The sequence below is a fragment of the Thamnophis elegans genome, chromosome 13 (genome assembly GCF_009769535.1).
Source record: "Thamnophis elegans isolate rThaEle1 chromosome 13, rThaEle1.pri, whole genome shotgun sequence".
Taxonomy (NCBI): domain Eukaryota; kingdom Metazoa; phylum Chordata; class Lepidosauria; order Squamata; family Colubridae; genus Thamnophis; species Thamnophis elegans.
In genome coordinates, this window is record NC_045553.1 from 1,362,127 (window position 1) to 1,378,640 (window position 16,514).

Sequence of the window (16,514 nt, forward strand, 5' to 3'; positions counted from 1 at the left end):
TTCCGGCCTTCTGGGCTGGGCTCACCGGAAGCGGCGGAAAGTGGGCGGGGGTCCGAAGGAACGGCCAGGATGGTGAGTCGTTCTGTGAGGGGAGCGATGAGGGGCCCCCAAAAGGCCCCCGGGTTGGCCGGGAAGCCCAGCCTGGGTCTGTCCTGGCCGCGCTGACAGCCCGGGGGCCCTCCAGCTGCGTGGGACAACAAATCCCATCATCCCCACCCAGCTGGGAGGGTGGCAGTGGGGCTCTTGTGTGTGTGTGTGTGTGTTGTCAATCTGGCTCCAGCCCCGAATTCAGACAGGCCGTAAATTGGTTTGAATGTGTTCCCCCCCTTTTCCTCTCTCCCCCCCCCCGGAGAAAACATTTAATTTTGGTCATTTTCCATAAATATTCTGCTTCTTAACTTTTTAATTATATACGATAGATAGATAGATAGATAGATAGATAGGTGGGTGGAGAGGCAGAGATGGAGACGATGGTGGATGAGGAGGGAGAAAAGGGGGTAGGGAAAAGAGAAAGAAGAAGAAGAAGAAGGAAAAGAGGAAGGAGGAGAAAGAAGAAGAAGGGGAAGGAGGGATGATGGATGAGAGAGAGGAGGAGGAGGAGGGTAGGAGAAGGATGGTGGATGAGGAGGGATAGGAGAAGGAGGAGAAAGAAGCAAAAGGAGAAGGGGAAGGAGGGATGGTGGATGAGGGAAAGGAGGAGGATAGGAAAAGGAGAAGGGATGGCGCATGAGGAGAGAGGAGGAGGAGAGGGGAAGGAGAATTAGAGAAAGAAGCAGGAGGAGAAGAAGAAAAAGAGGAGAAAAAGGCAGAAGGGGAAGGAGGGATGGAGGAGGGATAGGAGGAGGAGGAGAGGGGAAGGCGAAGGAGGAGAAAGAAGGAGAAGAAGGAGGGATGGAGGAGGGAGAGGAGAAGGATAGGAGGAGAAGGGATGGCAGATGAGGAGGGATAGGAGGAGGAGGAGAGGGGAAGGAGGAGGAGGAGAAAAAAGCAAAAGGAGAAGGGGAAGGAGGGATGGTGGATGAGGGAAAGGAGGATAGGAAAAGGAGGAGGAGAAGGGATGGCAGATGAGGAGAGAGGAGGAGGCGGAGGAGAGGGGAAGGAGGAGGAGAAAAAGATGGATGAGAAGAGGGAGAGAAAAAGAATAAGGTGGAGAGGAAGTGGAAGAAAGAAGGGAGGAAGAACAAAAGAGAAAAAGCGAAGAAAAGTGGAGAAGACATAGAGAAGGAAGAGAAGGATAAAGGAGGAGGAGAAGGAGAAAGAAAAAAGCATTACCGCTCCAAACTTGATTGCAGAAAATACAACTCCAACAAAAGAGTGCTGGAATGCTCTTCCTGACTCCGTGGTTACAGCCTCAAAGCCCCCCACAGCTTCAACCTCAAACTGCCTACCATGCGCCTCACCCCATTCCTGAGAGGTCGGTTAAGGGCACCAGGGTGCCTATATCCCTGTCCTACTGTCCCCATTTATTTGTATTCATTTCTTCCGTTCATGTCCATGTTTATATTTATACCTGCTATCTTGTACATGTTTGACAAACTGATAAATACAAATCGATCAGATAGAGATATTTATTTTATAGCTTAGGTTACATTTCTCCTAGGGGGAAATGGGAGTTTTATCCCTTGGCTGCATCGGAGCTTCTTCAGAAAAAAAAAACCACAAATTAAACCAATTAGGGAAGAGCTTCGACCTTTGACCTCCAAGCCAATTAGACCTTAATTTTGAATTCTTTGGGATTCTGTGTGGCTGATGGGGCTTAGAATTGGCAGCAGCCTTCATTCTTAGGCGTCATTTACAATTCTTTGATGTTTCAAAGTAAAGAATGTGGGATGCTCTATTGCAGTGTTTCTCAACCTTGGCCACTTGAAGATGTCCGGACTTCAACTCCCAGAATTCTGGGAGTTGAAGTCCGGACATCTTCAAGTGGCCAAGGTTGAGAAACACTGCTCTATTGCGATCAAGTGAACCTCTCAGTGAATTTTGCGGTAAGATTGAGCTCCAGGGGTTTTTCCTCTGTCTTCTGCTTCGCCTTCCTGGTGATCTCCCTGCACGACAAACAGACAGTCCTTGACTTACAACAACAATGGAGCCCTGTTGCTAAGTGAACCATTTCTTAAGTGAATTTTGGCCCATTTCACGACATTTCTTGCCACCGTTGGTAAGTGAATCACTGTCATCATTACATTAGTAACACGGTCGTTAAATGAATCTGGTTTCCCCATTGACTTGGCTTGCCAGTAGGTCGCAAAAGGGGATCATGTGATCCCCCCGGGACACTATGACCGTCGTAAATCTGAATCAGTTGCCAAAAATCTCAATTTTGATCATTTGACCAACGATTGTAAGTGTGAAAAACGGTCATAAGTCCCCTTTTTCAGCGCCTTGGTAACTTTGAATGGTCACTAAATGAATTGTTGTAAGTCAAGGACTACCTGTAACTCACCTGCTTTCATGATAGGTAAGGCAACAGCTTATCTATGTTGATGGTGCCTGGCTAACCCACCTGTGAAATGAGCCACCGTGTGTAGCATCCTAGTAGGAAATTCCCTGCAGTGTTGAGAAGAAATGCTACTATTTATTGGTACAGCACATTTTATCCGTGGAGGCAACTTAGTTGTAAAAGGGCCATTTGGTCCATTTTTTATTTCTCAAGCTCTCGGTGGGATCACTCACGCTACATAAATTATAACAATGTTTGGTATAAGGTAAGAACCGATTAGCTTCAGGAAAAGCAGCTTGTCTTTATGTTTGCAGACATCCTTCTGGGAATATCGGAAAAGGGTGGAGCTGTAATTTGAAATTTGAAATTTAATAGAATTTGTATGCCGCCCAATCCCGTGGGACTCTGGGCTGCTTACAGAGCAAGATAAAAACATTTAAAATTTAAGAATAAAAATACAGTTATTAAAATTACACACCATCCATTCTATCTGAGTGGGGCTGGACATTAATCAACAGGCCCAGGCCTAATTTGGGGTGTCGGGCATTTGAGAATTTCCATCGGCAAACAAGATTGTTTTTAGACTGCATGACTGCAAAAAGGGCTTGAGATGAAATCTCTCGGCTCCCAATAGGAGAACGCTCGGAGTTGAGGAATTTTCTGCACTCGGCCTCTCCGTCTTTCTGAACAGAAACGGGATACCGGCTTCAAAAGCAATAAATCAGGAAGACGTTCCTGCGGTTCTTAAAATCCCAAATGGAGTAAAATAACAATCAAACGAAAATCCCAAGTTTTAGGAAACGTGGTTTAAGCTGATGTCTACCTTTATTCATCACTTAATATTCCAAGCCTTGGTTTTTCACCTGACAGCTATACGGAAAGCATTCATAAAGCGTTTTTCATTATATTTATTTAGGATATTTTGGGTCATTTCTACCCCAATGCTTATCTACACAAAGAACTCTTTCCGTTGCTAAAATGAGCAGAACCGACATTGAACTGTGCAAACCTGCTCTTTTTACCAAATATTTTACCACGGATTGTAAAATACGCTTGCAAGATTTTTGTGGCTTATTCTGTAAAATGAAGGAAGCTGCCTGGGAGAGTTGATTGGGTAACCCGTAACTTGAATAAATCAGATTATTATTTTTTTAACATTTCCTTTGCTAACCATTCAGATTTCATTGGTGATTTTTGCCTATTAATTTGGCTTTGAGATGTTTCCTTTTTCTGTTGCTTCCTTTTAATTTAACACTATTCATGTCTCACCCCTATTTTTTTCCATCCCCATCTCCACCCATGCTGCCCCTCATCTTTTGCTCTTGTCTGCAATCAACCTCTTCATCCAATAAGGCTGGGCACAGAGTAAGTTGGTTCATCTTGGCCTCTTGCTGACGGTGTTGGTGTTGGTGGTGTTGGTGGTAGGTGACAACTCTTTTAGCGGCTTCCAAGGTGGCATCATTCAAAGTCAAACCTTTGCCTTGTTTCGGTCCCCTTGCTTTAACCCATTCTTTCCCAGTCTGGTGTCTTCCAGCATTCCCAACTCATCTGGAGGGCGCCATGTTGGCTGGGGAATTCTGGGAGTTGAAGTCCATAGAGCTTAAAGTAATCTCTTCGCCCTTAATAAAATCAGACATAGAGCCATGCGATTTGGCAGGGGCCACCTTGCCAAGTCAGAAAGTTGGTGATTGCCAACCTTTTTCAGTAGTGGCACAGCCACCCAGCAGGATACGCTTGTAAGATACATATAGACAGGCTTCCCCTTTAGAATCCTGCCATTCCTCAACTGAGGACAGAGGGCCAGCCTAGAGCTAATTTTCAAGCCTGCAGAAGACGATCTATTCCAGTGGTTCCCAAACTTGGCAACTTTAAGACTTGTGGACTTCAACTCCCAGAATTCTCCAGCCAGCAGAGCTCTGCTGGCTGGAGAATTCTGGGAGTTGAAGTCCACAAGTCTTAAAAGTTGCCAAGTTTGGGAACCACTGATCTATTCAAAGGATGGGATTCCCTCCCCCCCTTAAAAAGTAGCTGTGTATAATCCCTGCAACTGTCCACTTGTCCAATTGTCTCAAATTTTGTGGCCCGTTCGTTTAAACGGTTGCACACACGGGGAAAAAAATCTGGAGCAAGTTATGTTTTTAAAATTCCTAAAAACAATTTGGATTAAGTCGCTATTTTTAACATTCCTCCCGCGTAACGTGTCGCCGTGATTTTATCTGCAGCGAATCTAACGTTGTTGTTTTTTAAAACGAATGCACAATTGCAACGGGATTCGCAAAGCTGCTAGAAGTTGGCAGGTTGCCTTGATTTGAAGGGCATTTCTTTCTCTCCCCTGTGCTGGAAACCTGGTTGATGCATGGCTAGAATCTTAAAACGCCTCTTCTCTCTTGTCCTAAGTTGGTGTTAGTGTTGGGCGACCTTCAGATTCCTCACCGCTGTAACAGCCTCCCAGCTAAATTCAAGAAACTGCTGGTTCCGGGCAAAATCCAGCACATTCTTTGCACGGGAAACCTCTGTACAAAGGAGAGCTATGACTATCTCAAGACCTTGGCTGGAGACGTTCACGTCGTGAGGGGCGATTTCGATGAGGTAACGATGTTTGACGAGGCTGCTGAAAACTGGGATTTCTGCCTGGGTAACTTATCAAGGGACGGGATGGTTCAGTGGCTAAGGCGCTGAGCTTGTCGATCAGAAAGGTCGGCGGCTCGAATCCCCAGTGTCGCATAACAGAGTGAGCTCCCGTGACTCGTCCCAGCTTCTGCCAACCTAGCCGTTCGAAAGTAGAAAAATAGGAACCACCTTTGGTGGGAAGGGAAGAGCGTCCCGTGCGCCTTCAGCGTTGAGTCATGCCAGCCACATGACCACGGAGACGTCTTCGGACAGCGCTGGCTCTTCGGCTTTGAAACGGAGATGGCCACCGCCCCCTAGAGTTGGGAACAACTAGCACGTATGTGCGAAGGGAAGCTTTACCTGATTTTCCAAGCTGTTCTCTCTCCCTGAGGGGTAGCTGGCTGGGGAATTCTGGGAGTTGAAGTCTACCCATTTTTCAAGTTCCAAGGTTGAGAAAAGATTGCATTGCATGGATGGAACCAGCTAATCAGTTCCACGTGGAAGCTTATTTCATTGTGATTGAGCAAAGTCGAATTGTGCCAATCTGCCCCCCCCCCTCCCTTTTCTTTATGGCCAATTTGCCTCCTTTTGGGGGCTTCAGTGAATGAGGGATGTATCCGCCTGAACTATGTCCAGATATTATCTTGGCTTCCCAGAACGTAAGAAATGCTTTCGGCCCCTTTTGTCCAGCTAATGGCCATCTTCCTCCTGTCTTGATTCACCCACTTTTGCCACTTTGTTACGAGGGACAGCGCCTGAAAATTCATCCCCCAGCCCCGCCCAAAAGAGGACATTTTCCTCTGGAATAGCAATAGCAGTTAGACTTATATACCGCTTCATAGGGCTTTCAGCCCTCTCTAAGCGGTTTACAGAGTCAGCATATCGCCCCCAACAATCCGATAAATAGATAGATAGACAGACAGACAGACATATAGAGATAGATAGATAGATAGCAATAGCAGTTGGACTTATATACCGCTTCATAGGGCTTTCAGCCCTCTCTAAGCGGTTTACAGAGTCAGCATATCGCCCCCAACAATCCGATAAATAGATAGATAGACAGACAGACAGACATATAGAGATAGATAGATAGCAATAGCAGTTGGACTTATATACCGCTTCATAGGGCTTTCAGCCCTCTCTAAGCGGTTTACAGAGTCAGCATATCGCCCCCAACAACAATCCGGGTCCTCATTTTACCCACCTCGGAAGGATGGAAGGCTGAGTCAACCTTGAGCCGGTGAAATTTGAACAGCCGAACTGCAGAACTGCAGTCAGCTGAAGTAGCCTGCAGTGCTGCATTTAACCACTGCGCCACCTCGGCTCTATATGGAAGGTTTGAGAGAGGATAACGCCTTTTCTGCCGCTCTCGTTTTCATGCTCTGCCTTCCCTTCTAGAACCTGAACTATCCCGAACAGAAAGTGGTTACTGTGGGGCAGTTCAAGATCGGTCTGATCCACGGCCATCAAGTCATTCCCTGGGGCGACGTGGCCAGCCTCGCTCTCCTCCAGAGGCAGTTCGACGTCGACATCTTGATTTCGGGCCACACGCACAAGTTCGAGGCATTTGAACACGAGAACAAGTTCTACATTAACCCAGGATCAGCCACAGGGGCCTACAACGCTTTGGAAAAGTAAGTTATACTTCTACCCTGTTCCCCCTGAAAATAAGACCTCCCCGAATAATAAGCCCAATTGGGGGCTTTTGAGCGCATCCGCTGAAATAAGGTTGACCTTCAGGAAAGCTGTTAAGACCTGGCAATTCCGGCAGGCCTGGGGCTGTTGACCTCACTGTTGAGGTCCAGCCCCAATCAGAACGAATGCGTGTGTTGTGCTTTTAAATCTGTCTTTTTAAAAATAATTTCTTCCTTCCTCTTCTTTTTGTAAGCCGCCCGGAGTCCTTCGGGATTGGGCGGCATATAAATCCTATTAATAAATAAATAATAAATAAGCCTCCCCCTGAAAATATTGCAACACAGCAGCAGCCACGAGGTGACCACTCACGCTTCCTGCACCCCCAAAATAATAAGACCCCGAAAGTAAGGCCAAGCGCTTATTTCGGGGTTCAAAAGAAAATAAGACCCTGTCTTCTTTTCGGGGAAACAGGGTATTATGTGTAGACTCCCCCCAACCTAAGATTCCTGATGCCGTCAGCAAAATAACGGGTTGTTTCCCCCCCCCTTCTGTTCCTTTCCCAGCAATATCGTCCCGTCCTTCGTGCTGATGGACATCCAGGCCTCCACAGTGGTCACTTACGTCTATCAGCTGATTGGGGACGACGTGAAGGTGGAAAGAATCGAGTACAAGAAATGTTAAAGCACGTGGGCACATCTCCCAACCCTTAACTCCTTCCAGCCTTCTTTGCAATCCACACCCAGCAGTCCGCAGTGTTTGCAGCCTTGTGAGTTGGCCAAGTGGCTTCTTTTGTCGTGTTGCAGGCAACTAAGTTTACAAGCCCTTTCTTCTGACAACACCTGTCTTGGTTTAGCTCAGTGTTTCTCAACCGTGGCAACTTGAAGATGTCCGGACTTCAACTCCCAGAATTCCCCAGCCAGCGAATGCTGGCTGGGGAATTCTGAGAGTTGAAGTCCGGACATCTTCAAGTTGCCAAGGTTGAGAAACACTGTCCTAACCACTGCTGGGGAATTCTGGGAGTTGAAGTCCGGGCATCTTCAAGTTGACAAGGTTGAGAAACACTGTCCTAACCACTGCTGGGGAATTCTGGGAGTTGAAGTCCGGACATCTTCAAGTTGCCAAGGTTGAGAAACACTGGTTTAGCTTGTTTATTCCCCCCCCATCTCCTTTGCTCCCACCCACCCCCCAAATGGCTCCTGCTTGTAAATACTATCCAACGTGCATAGCATAATTCTACCTGTTCATGTGAATTGCTTTAGAATAAATATATTCTTCCACTTCGATTTGATGAAGATTGTTATCATTGAGATTATTTACGGCAACGTTTCAGATACGTTGGTCTTCGGCTCGCTTCACCTTTAAGCCGCCTGGCCCTGGAGAGCATTAATTTCAAGTGTGCAAGGCAGACACGTGTGCCTTAAATGTCCATGGATGATCAGGAAGAGCCATGACTTCACATATTTATTGATTTATCTTTATTTATTAAAACAGGAGATTCTTTCCATCTCTCCTTATATGAAAACTTTCAGTAGCAATAGCAGTTAGACTTATATACCGCTTCATAGGGCTTTCAGCCCTCTCTAAGCGGTTTTACAGAGTCAGCATATTGCCCCCCAACAACAATCCGGGTCCTCATTTCACCCACCTCGGAAGGATGGAAGGCTGAGTCAACCCTGAGCCGGTGAGATTTGAACAGCCGAACTGCAGAACTGCAGTCAGCTGAAGTAGCCTGCAGTGCTGCATTTAACCACTGCGCCACCTCGGCTCTTTAATTATGATATGACACTATCAAAGGGATACAGAGTGAGTTTGCTGGATATAGTCTGTATAAACACCCCTGAAATGTGGAAACTGTGATGAAATTAGCATGTTGTCAGAGTTTATTGCAGAAAAATCAGATCCAGAACGCACACACAGGTAACTGATTCAGCTGGATTCATTAAATCCTTTATATAAATATTAATGTAATACATATTAATGAATCCAGCTGAATCAGTTACCTGTGTGTGCGTTCTGGATCTGATTTTTCTGCAACAAACTCTTGACAACCTGCTAATTTCATCACAGTGAAGATAAATGTACAGTACCAATATAGGTTTTCTCCAACGTAGTAGTAGTTTACAAGCAAACACAGACAGCAGTACAACAGAGAGTAGTTTTCAGTTCAGAGTAGACTAGTTTCTACTCTGAACTCTCAGAGTCGTTTCTGTTTCCTTTTGCACAGTAGACAGAAATGACACGTTGATCATATTAGTCTCAAGTAGAATTGAGGCTAAAATCTTTTGTAGGTACAGATGAGGTTATGGAGAAATACCGTCGTCTTTGGGGAATTTACATCCGAGTTTATGCCAGCTCCCTGAAGTACATCTGGAAGGAGATTTTTTTTAAAAAAAGACCAAGGTAAGATCCAAAGATCAGATTAAGTTTCTCTCAAAAACTACGTTATGTACATGATGTAGGCGGTCCTCCACTTACGACCAGAATTGAACCCAAAATTTCTGTTGCTAAGCCAGGCACGTTCATGACATTTCTTGCCTGCGGTTATTAAGCGAATCACTGCAGGTGTCAAGCTAGTAGCCCAGTTGTTAAGTGAATCTGACTTCCGCATTGATTTTGCAAAAGGGGGTCACACTACCCCATCATCGTAAGTACATGCCAGTGGCCGGGCATCTGAATTTTGATCATGGTACAACAGTCGTAAGTGTGAAAAATAGGCATAAGTCACTTTTCCAGTGCTGTTGTAGCTTTGAATGGTCATTAAACAAACTGTTTGTAAGGCGAGGATTACCTATTACATTAATAATAGGTCGTTACCTATAAAGCCCTACATGGCATCGGACCTGGGTACCTGAGAGACCGCCTCCTGCCGATTACCTCCCATAGACCGATTAGATCTCACAGGTTGGGCCTCCTCCGGATTCCATCTGCCAGCCAATGTCGGCTGGCGACTCCCCGGGGGAGAGCCTTCTCTGTTGCAGCTCCAGCCCTCTGGAACAACCTCCCCGTGGAGATCCGGACCCTTACTACCCTCCCGGCCTTCCGCAAAGCCCCCAAGTCCTGGCTGCTCCAGCAGGCCGGGGGGGCTTGTGAAATATCCAGCCCCACGGAAAATGTGAATGTTGCATATTTTTAAAGTGTTGTTTTGTCTATTTATCCCCCTCCCCTTGTCTATTGTGAGCCGCCCGGAGTCCTTCGGGAGTGGGCGGCATACAAGACAAATAAAATAAATAAATCAATAACATTTTGTTCTGTGCAGAGAGCAAAGTGGAATTGAGTTTTGAAACCCGGGTCATTTCTTTTCCTGGGGAAGGAAGTATTTAATCCTTTACCGGAGGCTTCTCATGTGCTAAGAAAATAAATAGTTCACCAATTCCTGACCCGGATGACCAGGGATGTGACTTGGCCTAAGAAATTTCAGCCCAGCGGAAGATGCGTTTGGCAGAAAAACAGAATAGCACAATTCCCTCCCCCAAATGGGCCTTTCAGGCCGATTTAAAAAATTAAAACCGAGTACCTTCACCACCTCGGAAGCCGTGCGTTCCAACGGAAGAGACATTTCGGGCTTCAGAAGATATTCTCTTATTAGAGATGCTGCATCCTCCATCCTGCACAGCCACAAAAGGGAGAAGGCGAGGGATTAGGGCAGGGGTCCCCAAACTTGACTAAGACTTTGGACTTCAACTCCATTCTGGGAGTTGAAGTCCACAAGTCTTAAAAGTGGCCAAATTTGAAGACCTCTGGATTAGGGGGAGGCCTCTTAATTGCGTATGTTGCAAGACACGTATGGCATAGAAGAGTCCTTTCCCTTAAAGGATCGGAAAGCTGAACTTCCCAGAAAACTTTCCCCAGGCAAAGGTGAATTAGCTCGCCACGTACTATCCAGTAGAGGGGAAACAGGAAGAGGGGGAATGCTGTGTCCTCTTCCCTGGATTCCCGATGGAAAGGCGTGACATACATTTAATAAAAAAAACTTGAGGCTTCAGAAGTGTCCTCTTCCATAAAAAAAAAAAGGTAAAGCTTCCCTTCGCACATCTGTGCCAGTCGTTCCCGAGTCTAGGGGGCGGTGCTCATCTCCGTTTCAAAGCCGAAGAGCCAGCGCTGTCCGAAGACGTCTCCGTGGTCATGTGGCCGGTACGACTCAATGCCAAAGGCGCAAGGAACACTGTTCCCTTCCCACTAAAAGTGGTTCCTATTTTTCTACTCACATTTTTTACCTGCTTTCGAACTGCTAGGTTGGCAGAAGCTGGGACAAGTAACAGGGAGCTCATTCCGTTACGCGGCGCTGGGGATTCGAATCGCCAAACTGCCGACCTTTCTGATCGACAAGCTCAGCGCTTTGGCCACCGAGTTACTGCGTCCCCAAAAACAAACAGAACCATAAATCCAGGAAACGCACCCCTTTTTTTCTTACCTGTCCTTAGCTACCATTTTTTCAACCAAGCCCTTCACTTGGCCAGGATGCCTTTCTTGTATCTTCAATAACGGGAAATATTTGACATCTGCCAAGTCCTTGTCTGTCTGGTGAAGGATGTGGTCCAGGATGGAACTCCTCACCTACAAAGCAGGGGGAAGGTTACTCTGGAAGACGAGCAGGTCAGCCCTGCCGCGTTGGCTTCAACCCCCCCCCCTCTTTGCCTACCTGTGAAGCCACAATGGCCGCCTCGCCCAGGCTCAGGTACTCCTCCGTCTGCTGCAGCAGCCGCTCGAGATCGGACGAGGACAGAAAGGCCTGTCGGGAGGGGAAAACGGGGTCACTTCTCTTCAAAGAAGCGTGGGAAATCATGTCATGCGCCCGAAATGCTTCGGATCTCGTCATGTGAAGAGCGTCACGACTGTGGGAATTGCGATCCCTGCGCATCGGGAGAGGCACGGGGGGTTGGGAGGACGGGCACCTGTTCTGACCCCCTCCTCCGTCCAGTAACAAACGCCGAGACAAGCTTAACTGGAATTTCACAGCACTTTAATTAACAGGAAACAAAAACTTCGGTGGCTGAAAGCCCAAGCATAAAGAAACAGATAGGAACCTTGGCAGCAACTCAGACGTCGACATAGACAGATAACAGCTTCTCCAGCATTATGAATGAAGTTGAATCCTGAAAATCAGACTCCTCCCCGAGTCCCTCCTTAAATACAATCTTGAGAGGAGCCTAATTACAACCAGCTGAGTCCAATTATCTTTTGTAACTATGTAGCTGTTTTCTCCGTTGATCTGCCTGGCATTGCCTGGCATCCAGGACCACCTCCCTTGTCTCCTCATCACTGCTCCCAAGGCCTGACGTCAGGAGCACACTCCCTTCGGCTCTCACCGCTGCTCCATGCCTCAGGTGCCTCCTGGTGGCCAACCAGCCTCTCTGCCCCCTGATTGGAGTCAGAACCCTGTCCAGGGTCCTCCACCTCCACCCATAAGGCCCCTCGCTGTCGGAGTCTGTTTGCAGCTCCAACGACTCCTGCTGGGCCACAAGAGGCACCTATGCTCACCTGAATCTGCTGGGCTCTCTTCTCCTGTTGAGGAATCAGGACCAGGCATCCTAAAGCCAAAGCCGTCAGGTCCAACTGGGCGTATCGCTTTGCGATCCCAGTTAAATCCAGATCCGCCAAGACGGGACACCTTGTGGGGGAGGCAGAAAAGAGTTGTGTCAGCCATTAAAAATCAACTCGCCAAAGATCCGGATTTATAAGCTAAAAACTCAATTCTTTCTGGCGTCTTGCCTTCTGCTTCCCTATATTAAACACTCTCGGTAGATAAAGAGCGGGCTGACAGAGAACAGCTTCTCTTTTTGTTAAAAAGGTAAAGGTTCTCCCTCGCACATCTGTGCTGGTCGTTCCCGACTCTAGGGGGCGGTGCTCTTCTCTGTTCCAAAGCCGAAGAGGCAGCGCTGTCCAAAGATGTCTCCATGGTCATGTGGCCGACACGACTCGACGCCGAGGGTGTATGGAACGCTGTTCCCTTCCCACCAAAGGTGGTTCCTATTTTTCTACCTGCATTTTTTACGTGCTTTCGAACGGCTAGGTTGGCAGAAGCTGGGACGAGTCACGGGAGCTCACTCCATTATGCGGCACTAGGGGTTCGAACCGCTGAACTGCGGACCTTCTGATAAGCTCAGCGTCTTAGCCACTGAGACACCCTTTTTATTACTAATAAGAAACAACCGATTCCCCTCCCCCTATGTTACATATTCTTTACACCATTAAAAAAAATGATCACAGTGAAACAATCCATCCCATCATCTCATCTGGCCTAAGGAGCCTCTCTTCCCACTTCCAATAACTAAAAATATTTTTATATTTTGGTCTCCGGGTCTCTCTCTCTCTCTCACACACACACACAACCCTCCCCGGAATGTTCCTCCACTTACATCAAAAGCATCTTGAAACTTCCGCAGAAGGCTTCCAGTTGATCAAGGTTGGGTGGACCTAAAGCTTAAAAAAAAAAGACGACACACGAAGAGAAAAGATTTGTGCAGGTGAGAACTCACTCCCCCTTCTGAGACGTTGCTGAATTTCTGCCATGGCTTCTAAAGCCTGGTTTGTCCTATGATGGCATAAAGTAAACGAAAAGTTTCCCCACGCACATGTTCTAGTCATTCCCGACTCTAGGGGGCAATGGTGCACATCTCCGTTTCCAAGCCGAAGAGCCAGCGCTGTCCGAAGACGTCTCCGTGGTCATGTGGCCGGCATGACTCAACGCCAAAGCAATAGCAATAGCAGTTAGACTTATATACCGCTTCATAGGGCTTTCAGCCCTCTCTAAGCGGTTTACAGAGTCAGCATATCGCCCCCAACAACAATCCGGGTCCTCATTTCACCCACTTCGGAAGGATGGAAGGCTGAGTCAACCTTGAGCCGGTGAGATTTGAACCGCTGAACTGCAGATAACAGTCAGCTGTAGTGGCCTTCAGTACTGCACCCTAACCACTGCGCCACACCTTGGCTCTAAGGCGCACGGAACGCTGTTCCCTTCCCACCAAAGGTGGTTCCTATTTTTCTACTTGCATTTTTTACCTGCTTTCGAACTGCTAGGTTGGCAGAAGCTGGGACAAGTCACGGGAGCTCACTCCGTTATGCGGCGCTAGGGGTTCGAACCGCCGAACTGCCGACCTTTCTGATCAACAAGCTCAGCGTCTTAGCCCCTGAGCCACAGTGTCCCCATATTATGGCATGAAGGTAACCAAAAAAAAAAAACCCTTACCAGAAAGCATTGGGGCTAGAATGACACACTGCCAGGCTCGGCTGTAATTTGGGATCTAAAAGTAAAGATAAAAAGCATCTTAAAATTCCAGAGAGAACAAAACTGAACCAATCAGTTAATTGTGAAACGCGAAAACCCTTTTTCCTTGGTGGATTTATGATTATTCCACTAAAAGTAAGAGATTGGAAAGACTTTGTGCTTGAAATTTACGCACCGGCCATAAGGAATAAATGCCCGAGATCTCCACTAAAACTTTCCTCAAACAGTGGACCTGAAATGCAATCGAATAAAATACGTGAATAGCATCTTATTGAACACGGCGGCCAAAAAACTTGAGTTATTTCCCCCTTGACGTAATATTCGCGCTGCTTGGTAAAGAATGGAGAGTTGACTGAGTAAGCAGATCAAAAATTAACCGAGCTTTGATTGCCCCAATCCTACAGGCGAAACTCCCTAAGTTGCAATCCGTAAAATAACTTGGTGCTGATAAGTTTGCCGTTTAAAAATAGCACAGTTGATATGAAAAAAAAAATGGACTTGTGGAAATAACACCCTCAAGAAAACATAAACTGGGTTTGAAAGAGACACCTCTAACAATAGAAAAAGAAAGGAAGGAAAGGAGGGGAAGGAAGTAGAGAATGGAGGGACGAAGGAAAGAAGTGGAGGATGGGAGAGAGAGAGAGAGAAGGAGAGATAGTAGGAGAGGAAGAAGAAATGTGGAGGAGAGGTAGGGGAAGAAGAAAGAAGTAAGGAGAGGTGGGTGGAAGGGAGAGAAGGAGAGGAGGGAGGAAGAGAGAAAAAGAGAAGGAGAAAGGGTAGGAAGGAGAAGAAAGAGGGTAAAAGTAGGGGAGAAGTAAGGGAAGGAAGAAGGGGAAGGAGAGGAGGAAGAAAGGAAGTAGAAAAGGAAGGGAGGGAGAAAAGAAAGAGAAAATAAGGTGAGATGTGGAGGAGAGGTAGGGGAAGAAGAAAGAGGTAAGGAGAGGTGGGTGGGAGGGAGAGAAAGAGAAGGAGAAAGGGTAGGAAGGAGAAGAAAGAGGGTAGAAGTAGGGGAGAAGTAAGGGAAGGAAAAAGGGGAAGGAGAGGAGGAAGAAAGGAAGTAGAAAAGGAAGGGAGGGAGAAAAGAAAGAGAAAATAAGGTGAGATGTGGAGGAGAGGTAGGGGAAGAAGAAAGAGGTAAGGAGAGGTGGGTGGGAGGGAGAGAAAGAGAAGGAGTCACGGGAGCTCACGCGGCGCTAGGGATTCGAACCACCGGCCCATCTTTCTGATCGACAAAAGCTCAGCATCTTAGCACCACACCCCTACAATGCAGGCACATGGTACGGCCTTTTTTCGCTCTGCAGTGCTATACAGTAGAGGACTTGGGATTTCTTAGCGCTCCATCGTTTGTCCCAGGTGGGGTGGGATGGGGAGGGGGAAGGCAGAAAAAGGCTCTTACCATTTTGAACCCCATTAGCTTCTGCAGCAAACCGTTCCAAAGCAGAGGATCATATACTTCGTACTGCAAGGACAGTTCAGCCACCAGTTTGACCGCCTGAAAGTGGAAGTTTTTGTGGGGAAGTGCAGGATTGAAAGACTTATCCTGCACCCGTCTTTCCCCAACTTTTAAGCTCCGTGGCTTTCCCGACTCCCAGAATTCCCCCAGCCGGCATCACCTTGGGTTCATGGCTGTGGTTCTTCCACAGGCCTTTGATCATGCCCTCCTTCGGTGCCCTGTGGAAGGATTCGTAGGTGTAAGGGATATTCAGAGCTTCCAGCTGGGCCAGGTAAACGAAGCATTTCATGAAGTTCCTGGCGGGAAGCAGAAAAACAGAACGGCGTAGGTGTGGCGAGTGAGGAATTGTGAGACTCTGACCTTAAGCCAGTGAACGCAGAACCGACGACTCTCTTGATTTGTGCAGAGGGACGGAAGCGAGGAGGAAGAGAGAAGCAGGGAGAAGTTACAAGCGTCCACGCGACCGTAGAAGTTGAACCGAGGTAGGGAAAGTCCAGAATTAATTGTAGAAGTTGAACCGAGGGAGGGTGTCGGGTAATGAGGATTTAATAGCTGCCAGCTGATGTAAGGTTGTAAGCTGCAATCTGTAAGCCGATGCAATGAAGATGGCGGAGGGTATGATGAGGAGCACCAGGATACATTTGCGGGAAGATACTCTGCCACATTTAAAGAGCCGAGGTGGCGCAGTGGTTAGGGTGCAGTACTGCAGGCCACTTCAGCTGACTGTTATCTGCAGTTCAGCGGTTCTAATCTCACCAGCTCAAGGTTGACTCAGCCTTCCATCCTTCCGAGGTGGGTGAAGTGAGGACCCAGACTGTGGGGGCGATATGCTGACTCTGAAAACCGCTTAGAGAGGGCTGAAAGCCCTATGAAGCAGTATATAAGTCAACTGCTATTGCTATTATACAGGTCATAAATTCCCTTTAATATAATTGAAGGAGCCCAATTACTTAGGCTCTAAGGCCAAGTAGAGTTAGAACCAATTAGAATTCGTGCCAACGGTTCGTTGGATAGCTTCCCAATGTTTCCACTGCCAACCCACCTCCCCAACCCAAGATTACAGCTGAATTCCCATTTGGTGCCTGAAACCAGCCTAAGAGGGTTTTTTTTCTTCTTCTGAAAATGCTACGGGGGGGGGGGGGTGGATT

General features: G+C 47.3%; 2 protein-coding genes across 3 annotated transcripts in view; one reads left to right on the forward strand and one right to left on the reverse strand.

Moving 5' to 3' along the window:
* On the forward strand, positions 1-7,601 carry VPS29 (VPS29 retromer complex component). 2 transcript variants are annotated; one of them, XM_032229928.1, is made up of 5 exons: positions 17-72; positions 3,794-3,805; positions 4,838-5,029; positions 6,449-6,684; positions 7,249-7,601. In XM_032229928.1, exons 1-5 carry the CDS (start codon positions 70-72, stop codon positions 7,364-7,366), a joined length of 561 nt encoding a protein of 186 aa, XP_032085819.1. In that variant the 5' UTR covers positions 17-69; the 3' UTR covers positions 7,367-7,601. The 2 variants fall into 2 exon arrangements, with proteins under 2 accessions (XP_032085820.1, XP_032085819.1); XM_032229929.1 differs by lacking the exon at positions 3,794-3,805 and having other exon boundaries at positions 1-72.
* A 1,118-nt stretch (positions 7,602-8,719) lies between these two features.
* Positions 8,720-16,514, reverse strand: part of KNTC1 (kinetochore associated 1) — a 62,794-nt gene continuing 54,999 nt past the window's right edge. Inside the window, exons 55-64 of the mRNA XM_032228817.1 lie at positions 15,527-15,662; positions 15,310-15,405; positions 14,089-14,145; positions 13,875-13,929; positions 13,042-13,105; positions 12,164-12,293; positions 11,325-11,414; positions 11,097-11,239; positions 10,200-10,290; positions 8,720-9,052 (exon numbers count right to left, since the gene is read on the reverse strand). Coding sequence (XP_032084708.1) covers positions 9,029-9,052; positions 10,200-10,290; positions 11,097-11,239; positions 11,325-11,414; positions 12,164-12,293; positions 13,042-13,105; positions 13,875-13,929; positions 14,089-14,145; positions 15,310-15,405; positions 15,527-15,662 — 886 coding nt within the window. The 3' untranslated portion in view covers positions 8,720-9,028. The remainder of the gene's footprint in view (positions 9,053-10,199; positions 10,291-11,096; positions 11,240-11,324; positions 11,415-12,163; positions 12,294-13,041; positions 13,106-13,874; positions 13,930-14,088; positions 14,146-15,309; positions 15,406-15,526; positions 15,663-16,514) is intronic.